Source organism: Podarcis raffonei, chromosome 3, assembly GCF_027172205.1.
Source record: "Podarcis raffonei isolate rPodRaf1 chromosome 3, rPodRaf1.pri, whole genome shotgun sequence".
Classification (NCBI taxonomy): Eukaryota; Metazoa; Chordata; class Lepidosauria; order Squamata; family Lacertidae; genus Podarcis; species Podarcis raffonei.
In genome coordinates, this window is record NC_070604.1 from 94,482,035 (window position 1) to 94,509,262 (window position 27,228).

The 27,228-nt window shown below is 43.2% G+C and overlaps 2 protein-coding genes across 4 annotated transcripts in view; one reads left to right on the top strand and one right to left on the bottom strand.

Annotated features, from left to right (window-relative positions):
* MIA3 (MIA SH3 domain ER export factor 3) overlaps positions 1–2,738 on the bottom strand; it is a 38,673-nt gene extending 35,935 nt beyond the window's left edge. Inside the window, exon 1 of one of the 2 annotated variants that reach the window (XM_053383107.1) lies at positions 2,308–2,738. In XM_053383107.1, the coding sequence (XP_053239082.1) occupies positions 2,308–2,482 (175 nt within the window). In that variant the 5' untranslated portion in view covers positions 2,483–2,738. The remainder of the gene's footprint in view (positions 1–2,307) is intronic. The other variant, XM_053383108.1, reaches the window with a different exon arrangement.
* A 5,392-nt stretch (positions 2,739–8,130) lies between these two features.
* Positions 8,131–23,414, top strand: TAF1A (TATA-box binding protein associated factor, RNA polymerase I subunit A). 2 transcript variants are annotated; one of them, XM_053383109.1, is made up of 11 exons: positions 8,131–8,327; positions 11,564–11,713; positions 12,109–12,278; positions 13,588–13,701; positions 14,989–15,187; positions 16,579–16,709; positions 18,256–18,414; positions 19,079–19,145; positions 19,243–19,366; positions 21,651–21,811; positions 23,101–23,414. In XM_053383109.1, exons 2-11 carry the CDS (start codon positions 11,566–11,568, stop codon positions 23,214–23,216), a joined length of 1,389 nt encoding a protein of 462 aa, XP_053239084.1. In that variant the 5' UTR covers positions 8,131–8,327; positions 11,564–11,565; the 3' UTR covers positions 23,217–23,414. The 2 variants fall into 2 exon arrangements, with proteins under 2 accessions (XP_053239084.1, XP_053239085.1); XM_053383110.1 differs by lacking the exon at positions 12,109–12,278.
* The last annotated feature ends 3,814 nt before the right edge of the window (positions 23,415–27,228 follow it).

Below are 27,228 nucleotides of genomic sequence, written 5' to 3' on the forward strand. Positions count from 1 at the left end.
AAACAATGTAGCCCAGGAATGAGAATTTATGGCTGGTGAAAATCTGGTATCGAACTTACTTTGTGTCTTAAAATGTTTGTTAAGGCAATGAAAGGACATAATGAGGTTTCAATGTACATTTTATTGAAGACGTTTCTCCTGGAAAAACGTAATAGACTCCATGAATATATCCCAGTATCATAATCCTTCACTATGCCCCAAAGGCATGTAGTCATATGCATTATGCACCAGGGTGTTATTTGTTTATTTATTAAATATGTTTGTTATTTGCTTTATGCAAAAAAGAAATCTCAAACCAACAAAGTAAACATAAAATCAATTTAAAACTAAGCTTAAAACAAAATACAATACAAAGTTCCTAAAAAGTTCATCCAGTAATACAATAAGAGGAACAAGTCCTGTACCAGCCACTCCGCTAAAATATGAGCACAACACTAGATGTTAATTTAACCACAAAAACTGTTTCCTAAACATTGACAATGAGGATGCTAAGTGTGTTGCCCTGTGAAGAGCATGCTCAACTGGGTTGATTTTGTTAAAAAAAATAAAACCTTGATATTGTACATTTGTTTCAATTTAAGTTAAATTAATTTATTTGGGAAAGAAAGGCAGAACAAGTATATTTTAATAAATAAACAAAATCAATGGAAAGGGTTCCAAATTCTATTTTATAATTCGCAAAAGCTTATCTCTGAAAGGTGATGTAGCTAGAGAGTCCTTCTACACATGCATGCTCACACACAACTGTACAGTTAGTTTAACTGAATATTAAAGTCTACATTTTTAGTCTAGAAATGTCAAACCAACAGCACAAATCTATGCATGCTTACTTGATAAGTAAGTGTCACTAAGTTTAATGGGGGATAGGATCACAGTTTATAGCTGCAATCCTATACTCAAACGTCACCCCATTGAACTCAGTGGGACTAACTACCAAGTAAGCCTGCATAGGTACAGGTGCAATCCCTATGCACATTTAACAGGACATAAGGAAGTCATCCTTGCAGTTAAACAAGTTGAGGAGTGGGCTGTCAGTAACAAAAATTAAACGCACTGGATCTGACCCTACAAATCTGAAACGTCTGAGATATTCTTACAATGAGTTCTGGATCAGAACAATACATTTTAAACAAACAAATGCAGTCATCTAATTAGCTATGAACCACTCAAATAGATGAATATTTCCAAGAAAGTGAATTTCATATATCGGATTTCTTTGAGTAATTTGATACAGGACAATGAAATGAGAAGAAGAGGAGAATGAGGTCAAGAATTTGCTTCTCCTAAAAAAACAGCTTCTAAAGGATGCAGGTTTGTTTACAAGCAGAAAGGAAGACAAATACTTGATGCTTATTAAAAGCAAATCTTCCTGGTGACAACAGTAGTAGTACAGAGACAGCAATAAGAGAAACAGGTCCAGCATTAAGTTTTTACAGGGTGATGAATCAGAACCTCCCCAGAGTTAGCCCAAAAAACAAAAACAGCCCATGAAATCACTTGGGGCAACAATTTGTAGGGTGACAACAGCCGAAGTCATGGGCAAAGTAAGAGATGCAGCCTAAGACCCTTCGACACCGCGGGACATCTCAGACTGCGTGGTGGAGCTGTATCGGTGGGTGGGAGGGATAAAATGTAAAAGGATCGCCCCCCCCCCCCGGCTTCCAGTTGAAGTCAGCAATGTATAAGAAAGAGTAATAATGGTGATCGGGATGATAATTATCGCCGTCTCCACATAGGGAAGGAATAAAGCACGCGCTACTTTACAAAGTAGAAGACAGGTAGCAACCTGCAAGAGCACATTTGACGGGGGGGGGTGAGAGACTGAGGCAACACTTCCCAGTTTTAGCTCCGATCCTAAACACCTCATTCACACCCAAAACCCCTCCCCCTCAAAAATAAATCCCACTGTGTTCAATTAAGCTCGGGTGGTGTTTTTTGTTGTTGTTTCGCTCTGGCACAAGCTAAGAAACCGTGGCAAGGGGGGGGGGCACCCTGCCAGGAGCAGCGGGCCCAAGGCAACGTGGACGGATATTTAAAATGACAAGGGTGTCAAATGACAGGGGGAGAGATGGAGATCCCCGCCGTCCCTCCAGGGACGTGGGAAGAGCGGTGGGGCAAGAGCACCCTCCGGCTCTGCCACCAACCCACCCCACCCTGCGAGGCAGGAGGCGGCCCCATCCAGAGCCTCTTCTCTGACGCGGCCTTGGAGACACCGCCGGCTCCTGCTCGGCCCCCTTTGCAAGGGCAGACAGTCGCAGGGACCCGGCGGATACCCGGTCGCCTGCCTCTTCCCTCCCCGCCACTTACTGCTGCACTCGGGGTCGGCGCACCGCTTCCATTCGGCGAAACGGCGGTCCGGGGCCCCGCCGGACTGGACGCAGGGGGGCAGCTGGGCGCACAGCAAGAGCAGCAGCAGCGGCGGCGGCAGTAGCATCCGCCAAGGCGGCAGGGCGAGGGGCCGCCGCCGCGCCGCAGCAGCCATGTTGGGAGTTCGCGAGGCTGCCGGGCTGGCGCCGAAAAAAAAGAAGCGGCGCGTGGGGCGGCCGGGCGGGGGGAAGCCGGAGCAAGACACGTCAGCAGCAGCAAGCAGAGCCCGGCTGGAGAAGGATATGGGGAGGAGGAAGAAGAAGAGGAGGAGGAGACTCGCCCGCTGCCCCAAAGGAGCAGCAGCAGGAGGAGGAGGAGGAAAGGATGGAGGAGAACCACACCCTGCGCGGCGGTGCTTGTCCACAGGGAGGAGGAGGACCAAGAATAGGCGCGCGCGCCCCACTCCTGAGGCAAATGCACCTCAGGCGCTCTCTCTCCCTTTGCTCGCCTCTCCCTCCACCCCCGACTGTATTTTGCGTGTATGTGTGTGTTCACTTTGGTTCTGTATCTGGCAGCACTGCCCGCCCTCCGTCAGTCCTGAATAACTGCCTGGCGGACAGGCGGAGAAAGACAACAACAGGTCGGACTTGAGGGACCGTCCCCTGTCAGTGGGGAAACACAACTTCGCTTCCGGCCTTCCTTCAGCGGCTCGCGAAGCCGCCCCGTCTGTTTTCACTAGAGCAGGGTGGGCGCGTGGAGCGAGAGAGCTCCCGTCAGGCCCAGCCTGCCCGCCCGGTGACGAGGGGCCGACGGGAGTTGTAGTCCGCAGGGCCCCGGGGTTTTGACGCTTTTGAAGCAGAGGCGCTCGTCTCTTGCGCGCGATATAAATAGTTGGGATTTGTTTACTCTTCCCCCCACCCCCAGCGCGCCCTCACTCCGCAGTAAGGGTCGTTAGGGTTGCAGTTTTAAAGGCGCAGGAAAATTTAAATTGAAGAAAGGGGGTACGGGGATATGGCGAGTTCTGAGCGTGGGCGTAGCCAGGAGAGGCACTTGCCCCCCAGATCAAGTAAATCAATAAAAATATTTAACTGAGGTCTCCCCCCCCCCAATATAAATCTGGGCTATGTCCATGGTCCTGAGGTGGAAAAACAGGAAGTGTCATTTCGGACTGCAGAAGGATAAAATCACATCTAACCATAGGAGCCAACTCCTAGGGGCCGAGGTCCCTTTGGTACCCCCAAAATAAAATATTTGAGGGGCTCCCCCCCAAGTTAATAGGCATTGCCACTCAAATGGTGTGTGCGTGCTGCATCTTGTAAATCGATTATGCAGGGTGGGGCTTACCTCGGCCTCCCCAATATTTTATTCGAGTTGGCCCCCTGCATCTCACATAATTCCTCCCTATGTACAAAAATCTTCCTGCAAGTAGAAATCTAGCACATAAGGGAGAAGGATAATCCAGAATTGGTGGGGAACTTTTGGCCCCCCAGATGTTGCTGAAGTAAGCAAGTATGGGCAATGACCAGAGATGACAGGACGTGTAGTTTTGCCCGAAACTTTGTCTACCACCTCATTCTTTCAGCAAGTCATGGACTGTTCCCCTTCACCCTGATGTGGAATCTGAATGGCTTCCTTGTGCATTTCACATGAAAAATCACACAGGGTCATTCAATTAAGCTAAATGGTGGGAGATTAAATACAGACTGTGCTTCTTCACACAGTGTATAGTTCACTTCCATAAGATGTGGTGATGGCTACTAACTTGGATGACTTCAAAAGAGGATGAGACAAATTCATGAATGATAAGACTATCAGTGGTCACTATTAATGATGGCTATATGCTGCCTCCAGGAACAGAGGCACTATGTCTCTTATTACCAGATTAATTTTATTTCTTAAACGTTTCTTATTTATCCCAAAGGATTCAATCACATACCAGCAAATTCAGGTTGCACAAATATAGTTGATAAGGGATCTTGTGCAACAAACCCACTTGCCCAAAATACCAGACTTTTTGCAATAAGTAAAGTGATGGGGAAATGCATTGGAAAGCATAGATTAACATTTGTTTTGATGCAACACCATCTAACCACCTCTCAAACAAATCAGCCTGAATGTTCAATAAACAGATAGTCTGGAAGCACCTTCTATTGCTGTTATTCCTATATTATCTATAGGGAACTAATTCAAAGTTAGTACTGTACTCCTATATTTCATCCATGTGCGGCAATCTACATGGCTTGAAAATGTTCAAAACCCCCTTACCATGCATGTGTTTGGCTGTGTTATGTGCAGTATCTGACACCAGTGCCAGTCATCACTGCAGATACATAGTGCAGCTGCATGACGTTTGACTGGGCCAGGACACCTGGTGAAGAACATTCAGATGATGCAGAGAGTTGTTATGTCAGCTTTTTTGGCTAAGACATAGATACAGTATGGTAGCATTGAACACTCCTCTATGTTTTCAGTTTGTTTGCATTAAGGTTATTGCTGGTTTATACATTCACTTTGCATTTGTGCTTAGATTACATTGCACCAGTTGACTGGTTCAATGTGAAACAAGCGTGCTATACAGGAAAATGTATGTTCATCCAGGATTCTAACAAAAAGAAGCCAAGGTTTGCTAGAACTTAACTTGTATCTTAATATGAAAAGGAACATAACAGAATAGGCTAATGATTGCAATGTAAATGCTTTCATCTCTGCACATTTGGCAGTATGCAGAAGTGGTCTTTTAAGATAATTAAAATATGTAAAGCACACAGTGTCCCTTGTACCAAGCGGCACAGAAAGAATAATAATGATGAACTAGTTGGCTCGCTGAGTGACTACATAAGTAGCCGTCTGTTGTGCTCTTCCAGTTATTGCTACTTTGATATCTGAAATTGCTAACAGTAATCTTTGCCACTAATTACATCAGAAGTGAAGCCAATGTTCTTATCATATACTCACAATTATTGATTTTCATTGCATACTATTCTCTTGTGTACTATCTCACTTTGAGCCAAATAATCAGTGACTATTGCGTGGCTGCTGGAAAACAGAACTGTTCTACTGTTTTTCTTCACCCAATCAGAGGAATTTGAAAGTATGTTAACATGAAAGACTTAAAAAACAACAACCCGCACACACTGATATTTGCTCCCAAATTTTCACTTCTAAATGTGAAAGTAACTTTTGTTGCGATCAGCTTATTTCCACAAACATTTTTATGACTAGGACCTGCCCAACTTTCATCATTTTGAGATGTATGACCTGGTTGCTTGTTACCTGTCCCATAGACAGCAGGGGCTGCTTTACAGTACCTTTATTACCCACAGTAAGGGGAAGCAGGAACATGCAAATCCTAAATTTGCTCCAGATCTCACCCTGAGTACAATCCCAGTAGCAAAGTAAAAAAAGAGAACAAACCAACTTAAATGGAATGGATGCCATGAGCAGAGTTCTAGAGCTTTAATCAGCAGGGGGTTTTTTTGCACACTTAATGTCAAGAGATGATAAAACTTCTGACTCTCTCCTCCAAACTGCAGTTGCTTGCATTCTTGGATGACAGGTCAGCTACAGTCTTGGATGACATGGATTATTTAGATCTATTCCAGTCTGGCTTCAGTCCTGGCTGCAGGACTTGAGTCACCCTTGGTCATCCTGATGGATGACCTTTACAGAGAGTCGGACAAGATGAGTGTGACTTTGCACCTGCTTCTCAATAACTCCACAGCTTTTGGTACCATTGACCATGGCATCTTCCTGCACTGGCATTTAACTGGAATTGTAGGCACTATGTTACAGTGGTTTGGGTCCTACCTATGAGTGCAAAGAGTAGCATTGGGAGGGTATTTTTTTTGGCCCCCAGGAAGCTATGCTATTTTATCCGCAAAGCTACTTACAGTACTATCTATATGAAGCCACTGGAAGTGGTCATTAGGAGTTTTACAGCAAGGTGCCACCAGTAAACTGCTGACACTCAACTCTATTTCTCCATAATATGTTATTCAAGAGGGCCATGTGGGCCCTGGGATGATGCCTGGACAGAAGGTGGGCTGGATGAGGAAAAATAAACAGAGCCTGAATTCTGACATAATGGAGACATTGTGAGTGAGTGGTTCCCGTGTCCAAAAAAATCGGTCAGTTGCATGCCCTGAAAATTGGTTGCACTACTCCCAAAGGAACAAGTATACATTCTGGGAGTGATTCTGTATCCAGCTTTGTGACTAGAGCCCTAGGTAGCCTCAGTGGCTTTCCTTGTGCTTGATCCAGAAACCGTAGCTTGTGCAGAATGCTGCAGCACACTTGCTGACAGGAGCAAGACCCTGTTAGCATATAACTCCTCTGCACAGAGATTTGCACTACCTGCCAATCGCTCATTGTGGCAGCACTTACACTCTCTGCCTACTAACATCAGCCAAGTGCCTTCTCAGCCCTCTATTTAGTGCTAAATAGCACCCTGAGATGGAGAAGGGAGGTCCTCCCCTTGTGATTCTAAATGAAAGATAGGGGAAGCAGATCTGCTCGCTCTTTCCTCTGTCCCTCCAGTGCAGGGAAGGAATGAACAGGTGGTGGAGCTGGAGGCAGAGAGGGAGGATATAGTCTTGTTGCTAAGATCCAGGTGCTGCCTTTGTTGCAGGGATCAGACACACTCATCCAAACAGAGCACATGTGGAGCAGATTCACAGATTGAGTCTCATGACTAAACTATGTAAAATGAAATAAAAAACAAACTTGCAACTATTTGTGCATTTAGGAAGAATAGACCCTAGTAAGCCAACAGTTTAGCTCTGGGTATGAATATTTAGGATTTGCAGCTATGCTGCTGCAGCGCAATGCCAAGCATGTTTACTCAGAGCCAAGTGCCATGGTGGTTACCTGCTTCTTTGCAGAAATGCAGCTGTTTGGATTTAGCTTGGCCCTATGTATGGCTCACTGGTTTAAGTGGGTCTTAATTCCAAGTCAGCATGTAAGATTGTAATCGCTTTTTTTGTACTGTAGGTGAAATAGAAGGCTAGGACAGTGAGCAGTAAGTATTTCCTATGGCATAATCACTACTATGAGAAAGCTTGACTTCCAAATACAGTGGTACCTCAGGTTAAGTACTTAATTCATTCCAGAGATCCGTTCTTAACCTGAAATTGTTAACCTGAAGCACCACTTTAGCTAATGCGGCCTCCTGCTGCTGCCGCGCCGACGGAGCACGATTTCTGTTCTCATCCTGAAGCAAGTTCTTAACCTGAGGTAATATTTCTGGGTTAGTGGAGTCTGTAACCTGAAGCATATGTAACCTGAAGTGTCTGTAACCCGAGGTACCACTGTAGAGATTTCCAGGGCTTTATATGGTAAAGAGATGAGGTGCCAGTACTTTTATCTTGAGAAAATTGCCATGGGTGCCAGCACAAAACAGCTACCAATGACAGCAAAGAGAGGAAGAAAGAGAGAAGTGTGTTGGCATTCATTACAAAAAAAAGGGGAGGGGAGCAGCGGATATTTCCCTACATTCCTATAAACAGCACTTGACATTCTGGTTGAAATTGTGTGGCTTTTTTCCTGGTGGGGCTCAGAGGACAAGTTTTTGTTCGCTCTCAGGGGTTTGGGAACTTCTGTGCATAGCTTCGAAAAACGAAGACGTTCTGCATATTTTAAATTATATCCTGCTCTTCATTAGAGATGATCAGCAAGGTTCAGACACCTCGCGAACACAAGGAGCGTGTACCATGCGCGGCGACAACCACAAAGCCTCAAAACTTTTTGCGCATGCGCATATAACCGCAAAGTCCTTTGCGGCCTCCAGCCCCGCCCCTAACTAAAAAAAAGAAGACCGGTTGTTACGTAGTACGAACAGGGAGTCGGGATATGCCATGGTCAAAGATGGCGGCGAGGAACGCGTCGGCGTGCTGGAAGGAACTCAAAACGGCCTTTTAGACATTCCACACCCTCATAAGGAGCGCGCTTCTCCTGCCGTTAAGAGCGAGACCGGGCCCTATCAGGAGAGGTTTCCGAGAGACAGAAGGAAGCTCCGCATCCAGGTAGGTTGACCGGCGAAGGCTCCTCTCGGAGCTCACGTCGCTTGTATCTGGGAGCCAATAGATTCCCGTGGGAGACAACACGTGGTAGCCAACCGATATCTATAGAGATAGGAAAAGGGTAGATTGGCACCTCACTTTTCTGAAGTTAAGAGAATTCTGGCAGCCTCTTATTGCAGGAAAAACAGCGAAGGCACCTGTGACGCTTCATGTTCATTACGGCATAAGCTTTCGTGGGCTACGGAAACAGATGCGGTTTCCTGGCTCCTGTTGAGGAGACCACGCAGGTTGGACTAGATTGCGCTTGGGTCCTTTTGGAGTTCTGCGGATGAGGGCTGACCATAGTAAGCAGTGGAGGAACTGGGAATTTGAGTGTAGCTGTGATTAGGAAGAAGCACTTTCGTCCTGGAACAAAACGTAATAGAAAGCAGTTCGTAGCCTTAGTAACTCTGAGCATTTCTAGGCCACTTGTTTGTTGAACATTCATCCTGATTTGTTAGAAATGGATGCGAGGGGGCATCACGTCAAAACAAGCATTACCTGTATTTCCCAGTGCATTTTCTTGTCACTTTCCTAATTGCAGAAAGCCCAAATTTCAGGGGGAAATGGGTTTGTTGAGCAAGAGTTCCAAAGCAGTTTTAACTGTTCACCCTGAATTTGCCAGTATATGATTGTATCCCACCTGAAAGTAGTGACAGTCTGGAAGCCTGCTGATTATATTTTGCCACAGGTGCACTAAAATATTGGATTTCTCACTTCTGATGAATAGGAAGGGAAAGGAAGAAAAAAGGGGAGAGCATTTAGCGTCAACCTGTAATTTGGGCTTTTTGTCTAATTGTTATAAGTTTATGCCACTGTTACTTTTGCAGACCAGGATGGGAAGTGTTAGGGAAACGTAAGTTATCTGATGCCATCTAGTGGTTTCATGGAGTGTAGAAAACTCAAGAGATCACTGCATTGGCCCATTAGAAAGAAATGACACAAAAGTTGCAATCCATTTCAGGCACTAAACTCCAGGCACCCTTTCTCAACCTGTGGGTCCCCACTCCTAGCACTCCCATCACTCCTAGCTAGCAAGGCCAGAGCTCAGGGATGATGGGAGTTGTAGTCCAACAACATCTAGGGACCCACGGGTTGAGAATCACTGCTCCAGGGGATGCTGTTGAATGGGGTGCTGGTGCCTTCTCCGCAGGGGCTGTGGGGTGACAGAAGACTCCAGGGACTAGGTTAAGTATCCTCACCAGCAGTTGGCTGACTACGATGCCTATTCATGGTGTGAATCTGTGTAGGATTACAGCCTAATAATGTAATTAATATGTGGGGTTAACAAATTAATTAAAAATGAGTCCCCTGCTATTCTACAGTGCGGTGTAATATTTATTTGTGACGCTTGCATGCTGGCCCATGCTGTAAAGTCCTCTCAGCTGCTTACAATAAATAAGTATGAAAGTAACTTTAATACAGCCGAAAACATAAAATGAAAAGCAACATGAATCCAAGAACAAAGCACAACTCCAAGCTTAAAACCGATCTGAAACACTGAGAGGACCAAGACTACCTGAGTTGCTGTCCTGCCCCACTTCTGAAAAATGGGTGACATAGGAGCCAACTCCTAGGGGCTGTGGGGGCTTTGGCTCCACAATAAAATATTTGAGGGGGCCGACCCCCCACAAAGTTGATGGGCATTCCCATTCAAATGGTGTGTGCGCACTGTGCCATGTGATTGATTATGTGGGATGGAGCTTACAAGGGCTCCCACAATATTTTATTCAAGTTGGCACCTCAAAGGGTGATATGTCATCCTTTCCAATTCTGATTCTGCACAAGGCAAGGAATAAAAACGGTGTGGGGAGCAATGCTGAAGGCTTTTCCAGCCCTGCAGTGGCCTGCTCTGTCTGTCTGTCTGTCTGTCTGTTTGTCTGTCTCTCCACCTTCTTCTAAGATGCACACTTTAACCTTCACATCACTGTAGCTACGGCAATGTTGACTGAAATTTCAGCAAGGTGCTCTATTCCCCACTTGTATCGGGCACCCTGCTTCCATTTCATGTTTGTAAAGGGGCAATAGGTAAAGGTAAATAGTAATAAAAAACTAAACTTATGCTTCCTTGTACAGCTGTTTTTAAAGACATTGAAAGTGTCTCTTTCCCCCTGCTCCATTTCTTTTTTTTTTTATAAATATTTTTATTAAACAATTTTTATAATCATACAAACAAAACATACATAAACAAACAAAAGACAAAAACAGAACAAAAAAACAAGTACCATTTCATATCCTAATTTCTTAAACCTTTCTTCTTCGACTTCCTCATGCCTCCCATTTCTGTATTCCAAATTCCAGTCAATTGCTCAGCAAATCTTCCCTTATTTTACTGTAAATTTAAGCTAATCATCCTTATTCTCCTTATCTTAACCATTACTAATAGTAACCATTTACTTTAGTCCAACATCATTCTAACTGTCATTAATTTTATAATATTTCTTTAGATAGTCCTTGAACTTTTTCCATTCTTCTTCCGCTGCTTCTCTTCCCTGGTTTCGGATTCTGCTCGTCATTTCTGCCAAACCCATGTAGTCCATCACCTTCATCTGCCATTCTTCCAGAGTGGGTAGATCTTGTGTCTTCCAGTACTTTGCAATGAGTATTCTTGCTGCTGTTGTAGCATACATAAAGAAAGTTATATCTGTCTTTAACACCCCCTGGCCGACAATACCCAAGAGAAAGGCCTCTGGTTTCTTGGGGAAAGTATATTTAAATACCTTTTTAAGTTCATTATAGATCATTTCCCAGAATGCCTTAATCCTCGGGCACGTCCACCAAAGGTGAAAAAATGTACCTTCCTTTTCTTTACATTTCCAACATTTATTGTCAGGCAAATGGTAAATCTTTGCAAGCTTGACTGGGGTTATGTACCACCTGTATATCATTTTCATAATATTTTCTCTTAAGGCATTACATGCCGTAAACTTCATCCCGGTGGTCCACAACTTTTCCCAATCAGCAAACAAAATATTATGACCAATGTCCTGAGCCCATTTAATCATAGCTGATTTAACCGTTTCATCTTGTGTATTCCATTTCAGCAGCAAATTATACATTTTTGACAAATTCTTAGTACTGGATTCTAACAGTTCGGTCTCTAATTTTGATTTTTCCACCTGGAAGCCAACCCTGCTCCATTTCTTATTTTGATTTGCCTGACCTGCAAGCATAAATATTTCCCCATCTTGCTTTCACAGAAATGGATACTTTTGTTGAAGAACTGAGACGAAAAAGAGGGCAGGTAAATTTGGAAGGAGAAACACAGGATGTGCATGCAGCCACAACAACGACAGCTCCCATCCCAGGAATTTATTTACCTTTGCTCCCGAGATATTTTCACTACACAAGTAAGTTCTTGATTGTTGGTTGGTAAGGTTCCTTATTGCTTTGCATGGTATGATAGGCCTGTCAACACTGGAAGCAAGAAGCAAAAATGGTGGAAAACCTTTTCCACATTTATGCCCTCATCAGCCTACAGTAGGTGGCAGCAGCACATTTTTTTGCATGAAGTTATGTTTGCATGAAGCTATGAAGGAAGTTAGACAGTTTAGTAGTATGGTATTGGATTTTATGTTCCGAAGATGAAATGCAGGATTGATTCCTATTATTTACTTGCCAGATGCAACCAAGAACGTATGGGCTTTTGTGTTTTCCTCTGAATCGCAATTTAAGTCTATAACCGCATTAGAAACACATCAAAACTATTCTCATGTCTGTTACCAAAATTATTCTTGTGTTGTAGCATCTAGGGTTGGAATGCACTCGGAATTTCAGAAGGCAAAAGAAGGTTGTTTAAACTGCATCCAGGATTCACTTTTGCAAGGCCAGTTGCAGAGGGCTGCAGAATTAATCATAAGCTACATAGAAATGTTGGAGCATTACAGTAAAGACAAACTGCGGGCTGCTCCTGAAGTAAGTAGATGAGCTAATTCCCTGATTCTGAGCAGGAAAGACGGAAAAGGATCTCTGTGATTCCTGTGTCCTATGCTTCCATCAGGTAATATGTTTAGGAACAGGGTAGAATAATTTTTGGACCAAGGGTGGGCTGTCTTCTATTGATGGCTCTGTTCTCTTGGGGATAGCCTGTTGTTGAAGTACATGCCAGTGGTGGAAAGGGCAAAACTTAAAGTGGTTTCTCCTTTCTGCCATCTCATAGAATTATTATAATTATAATTATTAAATTTATATACTGCCCTATATTCGTAGATCTGAGGGCGGGTCACAACATTAAATTGCAATTATAGACTTGTAGAGTTGGAACAGACCACGAGGGTCATCTATTGTTTGTTTGTTTCTTTGTTTTGTATACCGCCCTTCTTCCGAAGATCCCAGGGCAGTTCCCAACAGAAAAATACAAAATGATAATAAAAAACAAACAAAAACAAGCTGAAAAAGCCCCTCCCACAAACACATTTTAAAAGCCATCAGCCAAACACCTGATTGAAGAGAAATGTTGATTGAGTTTTCAGCCTATTGGCTCTCATCTAATCCATTAGTGGGGCAAGACAACGGTCCTGAACTTTCATTGCCTCACCTGCAGATGTAAAGGAGAAGTAGAGCTGTTTGTCATCAGCATATTGCTGACCTCGTGCTCCAGAACACTGGATGACCCCACTCAGTAGTTTCATGTAGATGTTAAACAGCATAACATTGAACCCTCAGGAACCCCTCATTGAAGGCTCTATGGGGCCAAAGAATACTGCCTCTGGGAACGACCAGCCAAGTAGGTCGCTCCAGAAGGATACCACAGTCAATGGTTATCAAAAGTTATTGAGAATTGGGGTTCAGCCCCCTGCAATGCAGGAATCTTTCGCCCAACATGGGGCTTGAACCCACAACCATGAGGTAAAGAGTCTCATGCTCTGAGTTTATCGGACTGAGCTATACTCCTTCTGTCTTTGCCTCTCCAGCCAGTGGGCTGCTGGGATAGGGATAGATTGCGCTTGCCAGAGATATAACCTGATTGCTTGCAGAAGGCTTTTGAAACAGTCTTGAGGGCCACATGAAATTAGACCAAGGGCCACAGGTTGCCTATCCCCAATTTAGGCTGTTTTGTGTGCATTTCATTCTGTGTCACGATGGCTGCAAATTTTTGCATTATGCAATTAGAAGTGCTCTTTGTGCCTGTTGTAAGTGACCGTATACTTCAAAGCTATGCCTATGTTCACTTTTTGTAGCTGTTGTTTGCTTCTGTGATCTGAATGTGTGTTCTCTGTGCTAGGAGATCTGGAGAATAGGAACTGAGATCTTGCAGCGGCATCCACGGAGCAATATTCAAGAGACCAACCACTTTGCAGATCAGATGAAAAATTTAGGAGTAAAAGGATATTTAAAGGTGAGGAGAGTTCCAAAGGATCCTTAAGATCATAATACTTATTTTTCATAGAAAACATTATTAACATTATTATTGCTATTATTAAGAGTGCTGCTCATTCTTCCACGTATAGCAGGGATGGGGAACTTTTTAGTTCACCATAGCGATTTTGGGTAGCAACTCCTTTGAAGTGCGTTTTCCAAGTGGTTTGTTTTGAACATAATTCAGTGTGCAAGCCATGCTTTTGCCTTCCTCTCACCTGATTTCTCATGTGACTTTAGGGGTGTGGCGGGTGGGCATGGTTTGAGGAAGATGGATTTGCTTGTTTTTATCCTGCATTTTATTCTGTGAACCGCCCTGAGAACTTTTGCTGAAGAGCAGTATATAAAACAACAACAACAACAACAACAACAATATAGAGCAATGAATGCTGATGTAGTTCATGCAACTTTGGGTTTAGCCGATGCTCTTGGAATGTGTGATTTCCGCTTCTTCTCCTCCCACACTTTGCCTAAATCTGGTCCTTCAACCATATGAAGCACAGAGCAGGGGGCACAGCAGATGGCAGGAGAGGAAGGGGAAGTACTATTGCGCACAAGGAAGTCTCTTGCGCACATGGTACTGCAGCACTGGATGCAACTCTTTGAACTGGATATTATTATTTTTGTGTGTGTGTATGTGTGTGTATATATATATATATGTATATATATGCACAGTTCTGCACCTTGATCTCCGGTAAATTGACCCCATGTACATGCAAAAAAGTGTACCATTTGTATACTTGTAGAGTTCAAACTGGGAGTCCCTAAAAATTTTACCTGATTTTGTGTTAATTCCTTTATATTCAGTTTTCCACTCATTTATAATTCTATTTCATATCATTTGCATATTTTTTTTAAATGTTAAGCTAAACGGAGTAATTCCATTTTGGTTTACATTCAGAAGTCTAGTTCTTTTTCATTCATTCTTGGTGTACGGAAGCTTTAGTCCTTGTTCCACTGGGTTGCTACTGAGCCAGTTTGAACCTTGACTGGGATCCAGTGAGTGTTAGTGCATTTGCCAAGATTTGAATGGCGTGTGCTGATGTTAATTGCATCGCCAGTTTGACAGTGGTCCCCCATTTATTTCCAAGTCCAGCATCATTCAAACGGCATGTTTCTGTTGCTCTTGGAAAGCTGCTAAAATTTTCACTGAAAGTATTGGGGAAACCTCCAGATGTAGGAGGTCTCTGAGCCCATTGGGTTTGCATTGTAGCATTTTATTCAGAGCTGCTGCTGAGGATTGTAAGCTAGGTTGAAATTCTTGTAGGTTTCTTTAGAGCACGCCTTCCACCTCCTGTGCAACGGGTTTGAGGATGAGGCTTATCAGAACCTGGTCCTGGCAGAAAGCTGGAAGTATGGAGAACAAACAGTCATTCAGAACAAAGAACTGAAACTCATTCAAGGTTACAGGGGGCTGCTGGACTATTCTAAGTGGTTGAAAAAGAAGACGGACATGTTGGGGCTTGGTGAGTATGCTCCTTAAGAGAAATCAGTGCAGTACGTAGATGGCCATATGCTCAGCTCTTGAAATTGGAAGCATAGAATGAGACTCTAATGCTGGACTTTGAATATGCACCTAAGTCCTAATAATGTTTTTATTGTCTGTTTTGTATCCCACCCACGGCAAGGATGAATGAATAGAGGAATAGTCAGTATGAAACAATAATTAAGAACAACACACAAAATAACACTGTACAGTGCAGCAGTCAGTGGTATTTGGACTACTAAACTGTCCTGAGGTCACAGTTAAATCAGAAGTCATGTGTGTTTAGGATTTCAGCATTAAGCAATTGTTAGGGAGTAAGTCCAGTGACGTGGGTGGCGATGTGGATTAAACCACAGAGCCTAGGACTTGCCGATCAGAAGGTTGGCGGTTCGAGTCCCCGTGATGGGGTGAGCTCCCGTTGCTCGGTCCCTGCTCCTGCCAACCTAGCAGTTCGAAAGCACGTCATGTGCAAGTAGATAAATAGGGACCGCTCCGGCGGGAAGGTAAACGGCGTTTCCGTGCGCTGCTCTGGTTCACCAGAAGCGGCTTAATCATGCTGGCCACATGACCCAGAAGCTGTCTGTGGACAAACGCCGGCTCCCTCGGCCTATAGAGCGAGATGAGCGTGCAACCCCAGAGTCGGTCACAACTGGACCTAATGGTCGGGGTTCCCTTTACCTTTACCTTTAAGTCCAGTGAACTCGACGGAACTTATGAACAAACATGCTTAGGATTGTGTTGTTAAGTCTGCCTTCCTCATCAGGTGAAGGTTAGTTTTTTTGAATATGTTGTTGAGAGTTTTTTGCTCTTATCATCATTGCATCTGTACCGCAGGAACTCAAACTGAGTGGCTTTCTCGGTAAAGCAGACTGACTGATGCTTTCGTTTCAGTCTGCTTTGCCATTAAGTTTAATCAGGTTCATTGGCTTGCAGTAAACATAAAGCTTAATCATCATTTGTTGCCTTAACAGATGGGTGGGGTTGCCAGTGGCGTAGCGTGGGGGTGCAGGGGGGGCCGGCCGCACCGGGCGCAACATCTGGGGGTTAGGGTTAGGGGGCGCAAATCCATGGGTTAGGGGGCGCAAATTACTTGCCTTGCCCTGGGTGCTGACAACCCACGCTACGCCACTGGGGGTTGCTCACCTGTCAACGTGGCCTCTGCTTGAAAGAGGTTCCCTGCTTAATAGTCCTCTGTTTGACTCTTTTGGGACCAGAAAGATACGTTGTGAATTTCTTTGGTTCTTCTCTTTCAGAAAGCTTTTTGTTTTTGTTTTTAGGGTGCTTGGAAAGTGAGATTAGTGTCATGATTTACCTGAGTTGCAGATCATTGTGCTTAATATAAGAGGTTATATTATGCCTTGTCTTTCGCAGATGAGGACAGCTACGCAGTGTCTTCTATTCAGCAGGAAATGCGCATCTTGTACCGGCAGGCTAAAGTCAGCCTCAAGGAGATCATTAAAATTCCTGGAGTTTGGGATCCTTTTGTGACGTGTTATGTGGATGTAAGCGCATGCTTCACAACCATCTTACTCCTCCCCCACCCCCCAAATCTTGATCTAAGTAATTGCTGGCTGTTCAAGATTTTGTAGCTCGGGGAACACTCGAAAAACGTCTTTCATAGCAATTAGTAAAATAAGACTCTGAAAAAGTCTGGAAAGCATTGGGGAGTCTTGGGAATTTTCTGTCATAACATATGGTGATGTTCATTGGCTTAAAAAAATGTGGCTTTTAAAAAATACTAGATAGATTGCCAATTCAAATGTAATGGCTAACTGGAGTTTGCTTGGATCAGGAAGCGAGGTAATTGTAGGAGGAGAAAGCCTGTCAGCCCCAAGTTTTGAACCCAATGACCGAACCATGGTTTGGCAATTTGATCCAAATTATTCTCTCTCTCTCTCCCTCTCCCTCTCCCTCTCCTCTCTCTGTGTGCACCAAACCAATCACATTTAGTGATGTGTATATATTATCCAGCCATATGTTCTCACCTGGATTTTGCTTTTTATTCTAAAGCTCTTATTTCTGATCCATTAAAGTGGATTATTGCAGTGTATTCTATGTGGGGCTTCCCTTGTTCCTGACCCAGAAGCTGCAGTTAGTGCAGAACGCTGCAGCACAGTTGCTGATAGGAGTGAGACCTTGCCTGCATATAACACCTCTGCTCAGAGGTCTGCACCTGGCTGCCAGGCCAAGTTCAAGAGGTTACAATTAGTATATGAAGCCCTTAACAGCTTGGGACCAGTTTACTTGCAGGATCATCCTACCCCTGTAACAGACGTACCTTGGAAGTCGAACGGAATCTGTTCCGGAATCCGTTCGACTTCCAAAACATTCGACTTCCAAGGTGTGGCTTCCAATTGGCTACAGGAAGATCCTGCAGCCAATCGGAAGCCACGGAAGTCCAGTCGGACGTTCGGCTTCCAAAAGAACGTTCTAAAACTGGAACAATAACTTCCGGTTTTTGATCGTTTGGGAGCCAAAACATTCGGCAACTAAGCCATTCAAATTCCAAGGTACGACCGTATACCCACTTAGTCTCTTCAATCTGTGGTACTGTTACAGTTGCCACAAAATACTGATTCCACACTTGTAAGAAATGGATAGTTTCGTGTGGAACTTTGGAACTCCTTGTGTACTGACATCAGGCAGGCACCTTCATTGTACACTTTCCAGCAACAGCTTAAAACATTTTTGTTTAGGTAAGACTATCCAGACACGTTGAAGTTAAACACGCTTTATTTCTTTTTAGCCGCTTGCTGTTTATTTTAATCTTTTGAATATTTTTAAATACCTCATTTTAACTGTGTTTTATCTTTATTTAAATGGGTTTTTTTTGGTAAACAGCTTAGAGGTGTTTTTTGTTTTATTGACAATCAAGTGGTTTACAAATTTTGTTTTAAAAAATCATTTCAGTCACCTGATCATTGACTGTATTATGTTCACTTGAGAAGATTTTTCTTCAATTTTTTTTTCCTTGTTGCAAAACACTCCTTTGGGTACCTCAAGGTGAAAACCTTAAATAATCAGCTGTACATTTGTGTGTTTCCTCAGATGCTGGAATATTATGAGGAGTATGAAGAAGCAAGAGAAGTGTTGAGCGAATATGCATATAATTCCAAATTTCCTCCAAACCCTAATGCACATGTCTTCTTATATCAGTTCCTAAAGAGAAGGGGTGAATCGAGGAAAACTCAGATGTCTGCACTCCAGGTATTATATTCAGGCCTTATTTTAATGGTCACCATTTAATTGTGTAGCAGTTAGACTGTCGGACTAGGAGCTGAGAGACCAGAGTTCAATTTCCTGCTCAGTCATGAAGCTCACTGAGTGACCTTTAGCCAGTCACTGTCTCTCAGTCCAGCCCTCCTCACAGGGATTGTTGTGAGGAGAAATTGGAGAGGTGGAAAACCATGTATGCCAGCCACCTTGAGCTCTTGGAGGGAAAGTGAGATATAAAAGTAATTAAATTTTAAAATGTCACAGTAATCCATTAACTGTGGCTCATTTTGACATGAGGTTGAGGTATACTGTGTCTGGAAAGCCTATGAACAATGTTAATATTATTAATTATTATTATTATTATTATTATTAATTATTATACACACATACATGGAGATTTGTTTTCCTGTAAGCACACTGTAAATTCAATTTTCACCCCCCCCTCAAACTTGATGTTGCAGAATTGCAAAAGAAATTCTTTGTCCCTGTGTATACTTAGGCTATAAAGTGAAATTATTAGACCAATCCAGGCCCCTGCTATAGTGAACTTTGGCACAAGCCTCTGTCATAATTTGTCCATTGAAACTGGTGGGATAGGGAAGTGCATAACATTGTCTCAAGATGGATGTTTAGCGTCTTGTCTGTTTCTTTTTAGATCTTGCACGAGCTTGTCCCTTCTCACGAACTGATGCTGGAATATTACGCCATGCTGAAAAAGTCAAGTAAGGCGTTTTAATTATTGTGCTTGAAGATACACAGAATTAGGATCAGGTTGCCTCCCTGCCCTCCCTACTTAATGTGATTCGCTCTTAATTTCAGAAAAAAGGAAAAACCAGAAGCTACGGCTGGAAGTTATTTTTGCAGCCTTGGACTCTGCTGGGTGGAAGGAGAATGTCAAAGCCTGGAGCTGCTTGGCAAAGGCGATCGTAGAAATATTGCAGAAGTGGGTGAATGATCAGCTGCCCCATGTGATTTATCTCTTGCTTGACTGTGGATATTTGACTGCCCCCTCATTCAAAAACTTCTCAACATATTTGAAAATATGTCAGGGGAAGGCTTTAGACACTTTTACCAGTATTCAAAACTGCACCAGTTTTCTAATGGGATATAATTGGTTAATTTTTTTAAGCTGTTTTCATTTCATAATACCTTTTAGTTCATTCATCTTGGTGGATTTCTGGATGAAACATCAGCTTTGGATCCATTCCAGTCCGGTTTTCTCTCTGGTCATGGGACCGAGATGGTTTGGGCTGTCATCAGTATGCTGATGACACCCAGCTTTATCTGTTGATGGAAGGCCACCCTGACTTGGCCCCAGACACATTGTTCAGATGTCTGGAAGGCGTGGCTGGATGGCTATGTGGGAGCCGGTTAAAGTTAAACCCTTCAAAGACAGAGGTCCTTTGGCTCGGTCGAGACGATATGGGGTTGGGGGGCCAACTCCCATCCCTTGCGGTGGTGCAACTGGTGCCAGCGCCTTCTGTCAAGCGTTTGGGTGTAATCTTTGAAGCCTCCCTTTCTATGGAGGCGCAGGTTACAGCTACAACAAAGGCGGCATTTTTTCATCTCTGCTGAGCTAAGCAGTTGGTCCCTTATCTCTCTTCGCCCTGACCTCGCCACTGTGATCCATGAGACGGTCACCTCCAGGCTTGATTATTGTAACTCACTCTATGTGGGACTGCCCTTGAAGCTGACCCAGAAATTCCAGCGGATGCAGAATGCCGCGGCGAGACTCCTTACGGGGCTTCGCCATGGGATCACATTCATCCAGTGCTATACCAGCTGTACTGGCTCCCGGTGGAGTACAGGATCAGGTTTAAGGTGCTGGTTTTAACCTGTAAAGCCCTATACGGCCTAGGACCCTCGTACCTATGGGACCGCCTCTCCTGGTATGCCCCACGGAGGACCTTACGGTCTACAAATAACAAAACCCTGAATATCCTGAGCCCCAGGGAGATTAGACTGGGCTCAACCAGAGCCAGGTCCTTTTCGGCCGTGGCCCCGGCCTGGTGGAATGCTCTCTCACAAGAGACTAGGGCCCTGTGAGAGTTGACATCTTTTTGCAGGGCCTGCAAGACAGAACTGTTCCACCAGGCCTTTGGCCAGGGTTCAGTCTGACTCATTTTCTCTTTGTATGAACAAGTACGAAGGAGGTTTCCCAGCCCGCTCCTAAGTCCTTATAATATCAGTGGAAATAATTGGTCCTGGTGAGTATTAACGGCTTTCAATTTTAACTTGAGGATGGCCATTTGTCCAGTCTAATTTTAATTTATTTGAATTAATTTTGAGATGCATTTTAATTGTTTGTTTGTTTATTTTTATGTATATTGTGTTTTATATGATGTTAGCCGCTCTGAGCCCAGCTCCGGCAGGGGAGGGCAGAATACAAATAATAATAATAATAATAATTTGTTATACAGTCCTGCATTCATGAAAGATACTAGCCTACAAAAAAGTAGCCTACCTTTTTTTTTTTTTACTCCATGCGGCACCAATTTATATAAAAAATGTGCAGAGCAGGTTGCATGTTTTTCTTCCTGAATTTAGGACATTAACTGGAAACTGAACATGTTTTTGCTGCAAGGGCTCAGCCAAAAACAAGAGATAGCATTTGAATATTAGTAAAGCACCCTTTTAAATCACTGAGTTAAATAACCATAAGTAATCTTCCATGCCCCTGAAATAGGGGTAGCCAACGTGGCAGACTACAGTAATCAGAGACAATGAGAGCAGCTGTCCACAACATCTGGAGAATACTACATTGGCTCCTTCTAGCCTAAAACTCCAAACGAAAAAGGGAAGTTTGGACCATGATGAGAATGCCTGTGTACACAGCTTGGTAGAGCCAAGCATAAGTAATACACACATCCTAGCCTAGCTTAGTTGTGTTCTGGCACAGTCTGACCCCCTCCTTCTGTAACCCTCATAGAACTCTAGCCCAATGGTTGCCATTAATTTGACTCTGAATTGATTTTAGAATGAATTGATTTTAGAATGTATTTCAATTAATTGATTATGATTTAATGTAAACTGTGTTATTTTTACTGTTAGCCGCCCTGAGCCCAGCTTCGGCTGGGGAGGGCAGGATATAAAAATTTTTTATTTTTTAAAAATTATTATTAGTAGTAGTAGTAGTAGTACAGAAATCTGTCAGCATTCAGCCTGGATCTAACTGAGATACACCCTCTTCTCTCTCCCTCTCTCCCCCTCCCTCTCCCCTCTCCCAGCTCTGACAAACAGCTTCACTGGCTCAAAAACAAGTGGGCACCTCGAAAGGACTGGTGGCCAGCCTTGCATTTCAGCCTTTATTTGGCAAAAAGAAACTGGCAGAAAGATGAATGTCTCGCTTGTGAAAAAGTACTGGTGGCTGGAATGCTGATGGGAAAAGGTAACTGCCTCCCCCGCAATATATGTTCTGTCTCCTGTATACATGCAATAATTAGAATCCTGGCAAAGCATATATTGCATAAAGCTTTATCTTGTATCTTCTGCCTTTTCTCTCAACTGCGACCCCCTTTATACTTGCACCAGCCCTGTGAGATGGGTCAGACTGAGAAATATGGCTGGCCCAAGGTTTTGCCCACTGGCTGAGGGAGGATTTGAACTCTGGTCTCCCAGCTTCTAGTCTAACACTAAATCTATTGCTCCACACTGCCATTTGGTGCAGAGAACTGTATCAAGTAACATAAGCAAAAGTTATTGGTTTTCGTAACCAAGGCAGTTAGCATCTGAAGTTCACCAGAGCGGCAAGCAAAAACGACGAAAGGAAGAGGCAACTGTTGTTAAAAGTTCTTAGGCTTTCTTTCAGCTTGGACTGTGGAGTTAAGCCAAAAGCTTCAAAGAAGAGATCGATTTTGAGGAGCGATGCGAAGAAAGTAAGAGAGGTGGAACTCTGTAGATGCCCCGAGAGAGCATTCCACCTTTAGCCTAGTTGAAGCATCCGTTATTACCGTGGGATTTCCTTCCTCCCTTTTGTAGGAAGGAAATTTGAGGTGCTGAGAGACCATACAAAATGTAGGACGTTAATGAACCTCGTATTACTTCTTACATGTGTTATTTTCATGGCCTTCAATGGAGAGGAGAGGCAGTTCTAGCTGCTGGTGGGAATACCATGCATACTGCTGGTTACTCATTACAGCATTAGTTGAGCCCAAACAAAGCAAGATGATGCATTTTCTTTTGCATGTACAAAACCCAGCACCCATCAGACTCCCTAATGGAAACATCTAACATGAGAGATGAGCACATGGTCTGTAGATTAATAGTGCTGTTTGTCAGTATCTTAAACTCTATACAGTACCTTCAAAGCTCTTGTAATAATGGTCTAGATAATTTTTTTAAAGAAAATGGCCATCAAACCTCATCAGGCTTCTGCATTGGGACCTTGTCATTAAGCAAAGTGACTTCCAGATGTAGGCTAACATCGCTGGATTATTTGCTCCGCATTATAACAATACTGAAGAAATAATTTACCCATAATTTTTCTATACACTGAGATTTTGACACTTGTGGAGTACTGAGGTTTGAGGATGCTCAGTGGGATTTTTTTATTCTTCTCCCTCTCCATCCTTTCAGAAGCTCCATCTCATAATCACAACATGTTCTAAAGGGTCTGATTGTGCCCAGTTAGTCTTGTCCCATTCATTCTAATGCCGTTTTACTTTTGTGTGTGTCTAGATTGCAAATATTTTAGATACGTCATGCGACAAGGTTGTGAAGCCAATAAGAAAAAGTTCAAACCGTTGAAGACATTTGTGAAAAAACACAGCTGGGTCAGTTTGAAGATCGTCTGATATTTGATTGCTTTTAGAGGCGAAATCCCTTTTCTTTTTGGAACTATATTCTCTCCCCTGCCCCCCCCCCCAATTGTACATGTTTTGCTCTGCATACAGATCTCCCCTGCAATGGAAAATACCTTGTAGATAATTGACAACCATTTTTTTTAAAAAAAAAATGAAGTTCCAGTTTTATAATAAATCTTTCCAAAGGAATTCTACTTTGAGTCATTGCTAAAATAAAACTTCACAGGAAACACATTTTATCATTGATCTTTCAAAGTCTCCATATAAAAACCTTTGAAATATGTTCTTGAATTGATGGTGCTTGTGTGTGTGTGTGTGTGTGTGTGTGTGTATCTGTAGCAGACAATATATAATATAGACATGCTGTGACTACAGTTTGCCTTGCATCCTATAACAATAGTGTAAAATAGTTTGCCTTTAGAAGTTCTTCCAGTCACCCATTGTGCAGTTAAAAGAAGAGGCCCACACCAGCCCATTCTATGCACTGTTGTTAACACATGTCTTTAAGAACCTGTCTGTGCGCATGCACTTTGCACATTTAAACACATTTTTGAGAGAGGTAGAGGCTTTCTGGTGCTAATTGACTTGCAGGCACTTCTGCCCTCCTTGGGTAACAAAAATGGAGACAGCAGCTGGTACACTGCAGTGTGTCTCTGGTAACTCGGTAGGTAGCAAGATGTTCAGACCTGAAGTCAGTATGCATGGTTGAGTACATTAGGCAAAGCAGGGAAACCCAGAGCAACCCCAAGAAATTCTGCTGTGTCCATTTAGCACCTTTGGTGTACATTATGAACATTTAGCATATACGCACAAATGACTTGGGTAATCCAATGCTTTGCCATCTGCCTACTAGACATTGCATTCTGCAAGACCAGCAGCTTCTCGGAGGTATCCGAGGCATCCTTTCAGTCCAAAAGTTCATAACATAAGGGTTAGAAACATGTTCTTTTTCAAAAGAAAAGAAAACTCAAGAATCCCAGGAATCTGAATGTTGTACCCAGTAGAATTATTTATTTGCTTGTGCTGCACTGTGGCATTCAAACATATGAAATGCTTTCTTTAGGATGGAGCTCGTGAATGGATTAATTAATCCCCCCCCCTGCACCTTCCTGCTGGTCATGGTCATCACTTTGGCACAGCCTTGAATTGTGACTTCATCAGAAGTCTGACTTGGGAGAGTGGCTTGCGGAGGCACCCTGCAGAGAATGTCTAGACTCCGGTTGCCTTCAGACTGTCACTACTTTGCAGGAAGGATTCAACTGAAAATTCAGGTTTGTGCATTTAAAGTGGATTAAAGTGCTCTGGTGCAACAGATCCACTTTAAAAACACACTTTTTGTGGTTAGCAAAGTGATGGGGAAATACAAGTATGGGATAAAGAACAATTGACAGAACAATGTATAACTCCTGTGCAAACCAATCAGGATGAATGTCCAGGGGTGAAACTAGGCTTTATTTTACCTGGGTCAAAGACACAGTTTGACACCCCCCCTTGTGCATTTGCACACACACACAGAGGCTGGGAGCCTCAATGGCACCCCCTGGAGGCTTCACCCGGGGCCAAAACCCCAGCTAGCCATCCCCCCCCCAGTGGTTATGGTTCTGTGAATGTCCCTTGTATAACTTCTCTGCAAATACATGGAAACAAATGCTTAATAAATAGCGTACATAAGTGAGAGAACTGCTACAAGTGGTGCAAAGTACGTTTTGTATTGGTGGAATACAGCAACAACACCATGCATTGGAGGAGGTTCAAGAAGCAGTGTGGAACTGTAATGTGTTTTTAAACGGTTTCACTTAAATGACAAATGCAGTATATTATTGACTTCATCAAGTTACAACAATGGGAAATGAATTACTATATTTTCTGGCGTATAAGACTACTTTTTAATCCAGGAAAATCTTCTCAAAAGTCGGGGGTCGTTTTATACAGCGGCTACAGCAGCAGCTCCTGCAGCAACTCCCTGCAGGATAAAACAGCAGGGATAAAACAGCAGCAAATTAAATCAGAGGACACCAATCTCTCTAGACGAAGCAGAAATATGCTTGAAAATTGGCCCCAGAAGCCCCCGGCCACTGGGAAGTGGAGCGTATTTCTGAGCCGGACTGGAGACTGGTTTTTAAATTTTTTATTTAGTGTGTGTTGGAAGAGGGGTAGCCTTATACGGCGAGTATATCCCAAACTCTATATTTTAACTGGAAAAGTTGGGGGGTCGTCTTATACACCCAGTCATCTTATACGCCGGAAAATACGGTACATAATACTACTATTGTCATTTGTGCATATCCTATTCTTCATCTAAATCAGCGATGGAGAAACTACAGATACCCCTGGGGATGTCCACTGTCTGAAGCCCTGAAGATCTGCTGTCGGTCAACATAGATAATACTGAGCTAGATGGACTAATGGTCTGAGTTGGTATAAGGGAACATTCTGTGTTCTAGATATATCCCTGGCATCTCATGTTAAAAGGTGCTCAGGAAACAAGGGATGTGAAACCCACCCACATCTCAAAGGCTGTAACATGGAAGATGGAGCAAGCTTGTTTTCTCCTGCTCTGGAGAGCAAGACCTGAACCAATGGATTCATTTTACAAGAAAGGAGATTCTGCCTAAACACCAGAACTTTCTGGCAGTAAGAGCTGTTCAACAGTGGAACAAACTCCCTCAGAAGGTGGTGGACTTTCATTCATTGGATGTTTCTAAGCAGAGGTTGGATAGTCACCTGTCATGGACGCTTACTTGATTAATTTCCTACATTGCAGGCGGTTAGACTAAATGACCCTTGGGATCCATTCTGATGCCAGTCAGATATAGTAGACCAGATGGACAAAATTGGTATAAGTCAGCACCCTGTGTTCATTTGGGTAGAATAAAAGACAGTATTTTCTCATCTGCAGCACTGGATGAACTCGCATTGTAAAAGTTGTTCCTAGGTGAAGTTTTCACTAATCTCAGATCTTTTGCAAGTCTGCCACCTGTTGATACGCTTTTTGTTTTTGAAATAGCATTCACCACATTTTTGCAGGGGTCACAGTGGCCTTTTGCAGTTTGGCAGCCAAAGCAAGCATTCTTAAAGGTGCATGCCATCAACCTATGAAGCAAGCGCTGTACCTGTGTGTGGAAGTGTAACCAAAAGTACTAGTTTTAAATTTGAACGCATCTGAGCAGAGAAGCAAATTTTACTTTTGTTCATATTTACTAGAGCTTTCCAGCATTAACCCTTATATCTGCACGGACGCCAATGCTCACCTTGGTTAGCCTTTTGGGTGGGGCTCAGAGCAGGTAAAGGGCTACAGCCAGGAGCCAGAGCTCAGATCTGACAGTGGAGTCCAACACAAACACTGTTCTCCTAAAATGTACAGCTTTTTTTTAAAAAGGTCAATGTACATACACTGAATGTAATTAGGGTAACAAGTAGTGCTTTGGGAGGGTACAAAAATCCTCTCTCTCTCTCTCTCTCTCTGTGTGTGTGTGTGTGTGTATACATATGTGCCAAGGTGGCAAAAAATAAGTCAAAATATAGGATTTACTAAGTAGCATCTAATAAATCACTTAATATGCTTGTTTCCAGTTTGTAAAAAGGATGTCTATTGTAATATTGTCATTGAAAAATATTATTGGCAGGATGAACGTATTAAACAACCCAAGGCTTTTGTGGTGGGAAGCATATTAACGATCGATTAACAAAACCCTTTTTTAAAGAAATCCACATGCTTGTAATTTGGTAAAGGGGAAATCCTATATAATTTCTTTAGAATGTGATCTCAGTTTGATTAATTTCAAGTAAATGAGAGTGGGAATGTAATGGACAGAAATGATTCATCTTCTTTCCTAGCTACTACAGTATTTGCTGAGCTTTGGATTCCTGAGCTTTGTGAATAGGAAAAAATGATTATTTTCTATAACTGTCGACCAGATAGTATAGAATGCTTGCAGCAGCTGTAATTTATGCTTTAAGCTCCCTCCCTCCCTCCCTCCCTCCCTCTCTCTCTCTCTCTCTC